Source organism: Lissotriton vulgaris, chromosome 1_2 (assembly GCF_964263255.1).
Source record: "Lissotriton vulgaris chromosome 1_2, aLisVul1.2, whole genome shotgun sequence".
Classification (NCBI taxonomy): Eukaryota; Metazoa; Chordata; class Amphibia; order Caudata; family Salamandridae; genus Lissotriton; species Lissotriton vulgaris.
This window is the reverse complement of record NC_141686.1, coordinates 208,976,722-208,984,496: the sequence shown is the minus strand read 5'-3', so window position 1 is coordinate 208,984,496 and position 7,775 is coordinate 208,976,722. Positions and strand designations below refer to the sequence as shown.

At 39.5% G+C, this 7,775-nt stretch overlaps 1 protein-coding gene across 1 annotated transcript; it reads left to right on the top strand.

The window, feature by feature from the left end:
- Positions 1–733: 733 nt before the first annotated feature.
- On the top strand, positions 734–1,666 carry LOC147734989 (olfactory receptor 5AP2-like). Its single transcript, XM_086953727.1, has one exon. It carries the CDS (start codon positions 734–736, stop codon positions 1,664–1,666), a length of 933 nt encoding a protein of 310 aa, XP_086809853.1.
- Positions 1,667–7,775: the final 6,109 nt, after the last annotated feature.

Sequence of the window (7,775 nt, the reverse complement as noted above, 5' to 3'; positions counted from 1 at the left end):
AATGTTTACAGACACCCGAGAGCCAATCAGCTTTCCATGCGCACCTCGCGTGTCGCGCCTGGAGCGCACTCCGGTGCGCGCACCTGTGCGCTGCTATAGATATATATATTTTTTTGAACCTTAATTACTCAAAATCCACTGGAGCACATATCTTGAGACATAGCAAAGGCACATCGGGCTACCAGTCCCTACAATTTTGCCAAATTTGGTGGAAATACATTCAGCCGTTCGGGCTAAAAGTGACATCGACCGCCCTATGGAAATTAACATGGGGAAAACGCGTTTTGGGACCCCCCTTTTATCTCGGCCCCCGCTTAACGTATCCCCCCCAAACTTTCAGGGAAGGACCGGAACCCCGCGAGGCCATTTTCAGGAAATTTTCAGGCAGATTCGTCAACCGGCGCCAAAGTTATTCCAAATAGAATTTTCAGATTTAACATTGAAAAAAATCCTAACTATAACTACCTACTGGCGACCGCCAGTAGGTAATATATATATATATATATATATATATATATATATATATATATATATATATATATATATATATATTTATTTATTTATTTATTTATGTGTATTCTCAACTCAGAAACCATAAAGGTTGTTGCAAATTTCATTGTTATGTATTTGTCTGTTTCAGCAGCTGATGTTCAGTTCATCAGAGTAACAACTACGGATAAATGAACTCATTCCATTCAAGTCTTCTTCACAGGTTTCCTCCTAGCCAAGGGAGATGAAAGAAAGGAACCATACCTCAGTGAAAGAATTCATCCTAATTGGTCTTTCAGAAGATCCAAAGCTGCAGCTACCACTGTTTTTCTTGTTCATTCATGTCTATGTTCTCACCCTGGTGGGCAATCTTGGTATAATGACCCTAATCAGGATATCACCCTATCTTCACACCCCCATGTACTTTCTGATCAGTAACTTGTCCTTTGTGGATCTCTGTTACTCCTCTATCATAACTCCAAATATGCTGGCAAATATTGTATCAAAGACAAAAACAATTTCATTTTCACAATGTTTTACACAGACATTTTTCTTTATAGACTTAGGGAGTGTTGAAGTGTTCCTTTTAGCAGTGATGTCTTACGATCGTTTTGTGGCAATATGCAATCCACTGGTTTATGCTGCCATTATCACAACTCAGTCTTGTCGGTCCATTGTGGCTGTCTGCTATTTAGTGGCCTTCATTCATTCCATGATTCACATCATTTGCATATTAAGGCTGGATTTCTGTGGCTCCATGAGGATTGCTCATTTCTACTGTGATGTGCCACCACTGCTAAAACTCTCCTGCTCTGACACCTCTCTTAATGTGGCGATACTTAATTTTGTGACTGGAGGTCTCATTTTAGGTTCTCTCATCTGCATTCTTGTCTCATATTCGTATATTGTTTACACCATCCTGAAGATCAGCTCATCTAAAAGTAGATTGAAAGCTTTTTCTACTTGTTCCTCCCACTTGGTCTGTGTCGCCTTATTTTTTGGGACGCTTGTTTTTATGTATATAAGACCAAGCTCAAAGTATGCTACGGAACAGGACCGTGTTGCATCTGTATTCTACACAGTGATAATTCCCCTGCTGAACCCCATAATCTACAGCCTAAGAAACAAGGATATCAAAGAGGCCTTGAGAAAAATAATTAACAGAAAATCTTGGTGAAATAAAGCTGGATTGATCTGGTGTGTCGAAGTATGAAGAACACATTTGAGGACCTAATCATCTTGGGTTGTATATATAGAATTGCTTTTAAATGATGTCATGAATGCGCTTATGTGCACATGTTGTTTCAAATATGCATGCTATCAGAAGAAGATAAGGAATCTTTACTTGCGTAGGCCGACTCATAAAATAGTTTTATACCATATGTTACAAACACAATACATGCTCAAGTAGAAACATGGGCAGTGTTTTTGTTCTGCAGACCATGTTACATGCATTTAGTATCTCACTGCTGGTGTTGCAGTTATGTAGAATACATTCTGTTATCTAAAACTGGCCCAACTGGACCCAACTGTATTTCTCAGTGCTGCAAGAATCACCCCATAATATGAGGTTGGGTAATGGTTGCTGGGCATACATATTGTCTTGTTTTTCCTCTACTAAATGCCAATAGTTGTACATACAAAGCAATCAATACAGTTTACTAACACCACATACATGAATCCACTGCCACATAGAAATTATCGTTAATGCCAGGCGTACTGATTCACATTGAGGCTTATGAGATAGATCACTGCAATAAAGAGCTCATTTAGGGTCTAACCAATCAGTCACCTGCTGATGTTTGCAAAAATGGCATTTACTTTCTGAAAAAGTAGAGGTCCATTTCTAAAAATCTATATCAAATGACTCTACAGTGCATAAAGCTGGTGGTATTTAAGATTGTTCCTGATTAATTCCGGCAGGCAAAGCATGGTGGTCACATACAAGAAAATCACTTTCAAAAGACACATTAAAAAGGGTGGGTCTCAGGGTCCCCCTCCGGGCACAGCCCCTTGATAAAACAAAACCAGAGCTACCTAAAGTACACTCTTGCAAACCTATCAACTCTCAATTTCAAATAAGGCATGTGAGGTATCTGGACAGAGACATTTCCACTCATGTTGCCTCTAAATAATGGCTTCATGTTATTAAGAACGCTCTGGGCCATTTCTTCAAATCTAACTCAGATCAGTAGATAGTAATAGCCTGAGAAGTTAAATCTTAAGGTATAGTGTGATCATTTAAGACCACATAACTAAAGTCTGAGTCAATATCTTGAAGATAAAAGGTTTATTACATACTAAAAGCCAGACTGATATCTATGAATCTCAAGAACATACTATGAAAATACGAGATGTACATGTTGTACACTATTGGCCCTCAACAGCAAAGAGCATATTAGAACTTCTGTTGCAGCAAAAGACAAAAAAGGGAAAAGGATTTGATGATTAGACGAATGGTTTTGATCCTTCTCCCCAGACATTGAAAAGATTTGCAATATTTACTAAATCCTACACTAAACTAGGGACAGATAAACCCCATTAAATCAAGGCAGCAAGATAGTTTTCAGCATCAGAACCTCTGGAGAAGTTCTATAAGTAAGGAATCATGTATAGCATGAAGCCACACAATCAGAGATATCAAGAGAGGTCTGCACCTCTCCAAGCCTAAATAGAATCGGACTAACCCCCTAGGTGGGTTCACTAATTAAAATGTATAAAGTTCATTTCATAAATATAACCTCATGCACATCACAGTACTTTTCCAGTTCCTATAAAAGAAAATGGCGCCTTGAACACATTCCCCATAGTCCATTCTCCACTTCCAAAGTGTCCTGGGGACCCTCCCATTGTCGGATAGTACCAACTGGCAACACTCATGTTGTTCTTTATTAAAATTGTTTGAACTTGCCAATTATTCCTTGCCTACCGAACTTAGAAATAAAATGCTTCTTTTCAGTAAATAATGAATGCCTTTGTACTGCACCTGCTGAGGAGAAAACATGCCAAAACAATCTTTCAACTTATTAAATGTCTCTATTTTACGCTCAGGGCCTACAATCAAGCTAACTCAACAGTTTTCTTTAAATGCATATTAACTCTATAACCTACGTATCAGCAAATAAATTAAATCTTTAATAAATGAGTCAAGCTATATAATACAGTACTCTTATATGCAGCACAAACAACAAATTCATGTATTAATAAACAAAAATGACAACTGGTCACAATTCATAAAAAAGCATTAAGCACACATATGATTCATTCTCACTAATTCCTAGTGAATGCACTGCAATAAATGCATTTCAGCTCACCAACTTACAATCTAAACCTATAGTAAATTAATTTCAGCAATCCAGATGTTTCTGAAAAGGAATACAGTTAATATGTACACATATATGTCAACAACTTTTCATACCTTTGGTGCAACTTATCTCATTGGTATTATTGCATCCCACGAGTACATAAGGCCAAATGTAAATATATATATGTGGCATAAAGGGTAATGAGAGCCTTGGACTTTACTTACATATGTCTTTCAAGGAGAAACTGAAGAATCTATCAATCTCAAATATTCAGACATTTCGAATGTGTGTGTTCTCCTATAAAATTGTGCCCTTGAAAGAGAGGATGTACATTCTCTCTATGACAGGAAGATTTGTGGAGCTGACTGTGCAGCTTGAACTGGAGAGCCTGGACTCTCTTGTGAGTCAGACAGAAGACTGGATAGTGCATGAACAGTAAATTCATTTGAAAATGCTGTTAGGTGTTCTTAACTGCTAAAAGGCTCATATGAATCAAACACTTGAGACAACACCGTCAAGACGTGAAAGTAGCTTATAGGAAAGCCATGATTGAAATGTTATGAGGGAAGTCAGCCTTAACAATAAGTATAATCAGTACAGCCATTGTATCACTGCACAAGGTTTGATTAGTTATTTGTCTTATTAGGTTAATCTAGGCATATTTTTCTATTTCAATCCCCTACAGTCTGTACTATTCTCATAGGTGACACAAAGTAGTCATGCCCTTTTCCATCATTCTGAGCTCTGGTATCGCTCAGATTGAATCATGGTGCTTTGATGAAATAAGTGATAATGTTGTGGGATCACCTTTTGTATTTAATATAGCTGCCCCCCCCCCCATTATAAACTCTCGCCTAACAGCACTCATGCGCTGTTTGATGCAAGAAGTATTGTATACAATAAATGACTTGGAGCCCACCCTTACTTACTATTGGTTTACTCCATCTTCACTCTTCAATGCTGCCATTTAATTGTGCATCACAGGCTATTACATCATTTCTGTTACTTCAGGGAAGCATGGGCTAAGCACAAATTGATTATACTCAAATAGTTGCCAATCACTGCTCGTGTTATGTTAAAGGCACTATTTCTTTTTTCCCTCCCACCCCTTTATGCCTGGTGCTTCTGTCTTCTCTAGTGCAAACTCAACCCAATGGTAATGGAGCACATAGCATGAGCTCCAGTTACATTACATTCATGATTTTCTTAAATGCTTTTTATTTAGGCATGGATACACATTAAACAATATTACATTTTTGTTTTTGTTTAAGAAAGGGGCAATTAGGTGATTTTCTCAGAATCAAACGATGTTGAGCCAATGCCAAGACTCATTCCCTGCCGCCTGTGATTTTACAACGTTTGGTGCGTTGTACTGAATTGAGCCACCGGCTTGTACTATGTCATGGAATACTTCATTGTATCCTCCGTAGTTGCTTCCTCGTCAATGTTGGTTTCAGTCTCCTCTATTTATTATTGTTTGTTTCCCCTCTTGCACACCGTTGTTCAGGAAGACTTCAAAATATTAGTCCAAGAGGTTCAGTATTTTCAGAGCAGCCTGAGAGGGGGTAGCTCTACTCATACTAGGATCTGTGTTCAAGCTCCTGACAACCACCCAACAGTAGACTGGATTTAGGCCACTCTCCTTAGTAGACGTTAAAGAAAATGGATCTGACTGCATTACCTTGTAATCCCAGCCAAGCCAGACAACTACAAAATAGGCCCTTCATCAGTATATGGGCGGGAATCATAGACACGTGCTGTGCTTTTTCTGCAGTTTAGGGGAATGGCTAGCCGGACACAGGGAGCCCCTAGAATTATGCAAGGCTGTTTCTTACACCAGTTAGTTCACAAGCAGAAAAAAAATCCATAATGTATTCATATTCCCCCTCCCTACCTATACCAATGACAATGTTGCTGCAAAAAGTACAGCTAATACGTTACAAAGTGCTGTCCCTCACCTTAGTTTTGGAGGCGTTCATAAAACCCTCAGTGGAGGCTATGGTGGACTCAGGGCCCACTGTAAATTTTTGTGACGCTAAATATCTTCTCAAACTTGGTCTCGATACAACCAGAAATTGTGTAGCTGATACTATGTTATCATCTGTTCCTATCACAAAGCACACTGTTTTAGTTACATTACACTGTTGGGATCAACACCAACAGCATGGGGAGATAATCTTATTTGACATTACCTTTACTTCCACATTTTGTCCAGAGGTGTGTACTAAACCTAATAATGGGGTTCCAGTTGAAATGTATCACCACCATACCATTGCCACAAACGCTGAAAGGACATAGGTCTCCCCAAACAATATGAAGATTTCTAAGATGAAGTCAGTCAAGCACGTACAGAGACACTCCTCCCTCATAGGTCTTACGGCTGTCAAATCGAGTTAATTCCAGGGGTCAAATACCATGTAGTCACATCATTGCATTGACAGAAAAGAAAAATAAACACCTTAAGTAATTTCTTGATCAATATTTGAAGAACGGGTTTATTCATCCTTCTAAATCTCCAGCTGCGCCACCCCTCTTTTTCATTCTTCACTTTAAATGGTGACTGGTGTACGTGTATAGATTATCGTGCACTGAATTTGTTACTATTAAAAATCGCTATCCGCTTCCACTCATATCTGTCCTTTTGGATCATGTACTGTCTGATATTAATTTCACTTGTTTGGATCTCAGCGAAGGCTATATTTTGGTACGCATTAGGGAAGGAGATGAGTTGACAATGGTACTCAATTTGGTCTATATGAATATTGTGTGATGCTGCTTGGCTTTTGCAATGCCCCCGTGGCATTTCAAAAATTTTTTAGATGAAGTGTTGAACCCTTATCTAGACCAATTTATCATTGTCTATATAGACAATATTTTAATTTACCCACAGTCTGAATCAGAACATGTTACACATATTAGAACATTCCTAACAGATGTGAGACAACTTGGCCTCTTTTGTGTAAGTTGACTAAATGTGAATTTCATGCTTCTAAAGTTGAATGTTTGGATTTAATTTTAACCCCACAAGGGTTGCATATGTCCAATCAACATTTAACAAACAGTCAAAGAATGGCCAGTTCAACAGAATGTTAAGGACATTTAAAAATTCTTATGTTTTGCTAATTTTTATTGACGTTTTATTCCAGGTCTGAATGTTCCTGTTTCTAAGCTACTGTGTAAAAGCGTTCCTTTTGTATGGTCCTTCGCATACCCAGAAGCCTTCACTCAGTTGAAAACAGCTTTCACAACGGCTCCTGTCCTAAATCACCCTGATGTAACAAAACCATTCACTGTAGAAGCAGATGCTTCCAAATGAGTCAATGGGGACAATATCATCACAGAGGGATGTCAACACTGGCCATTTATATCCAGGGGCATATCTATCTATTATACCATTGTTGAAAAAGAGTTATTGGCAATTAAAATCGCCCTTATGGAATGGATACATTACTTGTTTGGTGCACAGCAGCTGGTCACAATCAATCAATCAATCAATTAATCAATCAATCAATCAGTACATTTGTAGAGCGCATCACTCACCCGTGAGGGTCTCAAGGCGCTGAGGGGGGAGGGGTGCTGCTACTGCTCGAATAGCTAGGTCTTAAGAAGCCTCCTGAAGGTTAGTAGTACCTGGGTCTGCCATAGGAGGATGGGGAGGGTGTTCCAGGTCTTGGTGGCAAGGTGGGAGAAAGATCTGCCGCCGGTGGTTGCTCTTTGAGTGTGGGGGACGGTGGTGAGGGCGAGGTCGCCGGAGCGGAGCTGGAGGTTCGGGGTGTGGAAGGTGAGGCGTCTGTTGATGTATGCTGGTCCGGTGTTGTGGAGTGCCTTGTGTGCGTGGGTGAGGAGCTTGATGGTGATCCTCTTTTTTGCGAGAATCCAGTGCAGGTCTCTCAGGTGCGATGTGATGTGGCTGATGCGTGGGATGTCAAGGATCAGGTGAGCAGAGGCGATCTGGATGTGTTGCAGACATTTCAGGAGTTT

What these genes read in the sequence shown, in the direction of transcription:
- LOC147734989 (XM_086953727.1), top strand. Translation starts at nt 734, where the DNA reads ATGAAAGAAAGGAACCATACCTCAGTGAAAGAATTCATCCTAATTGGT.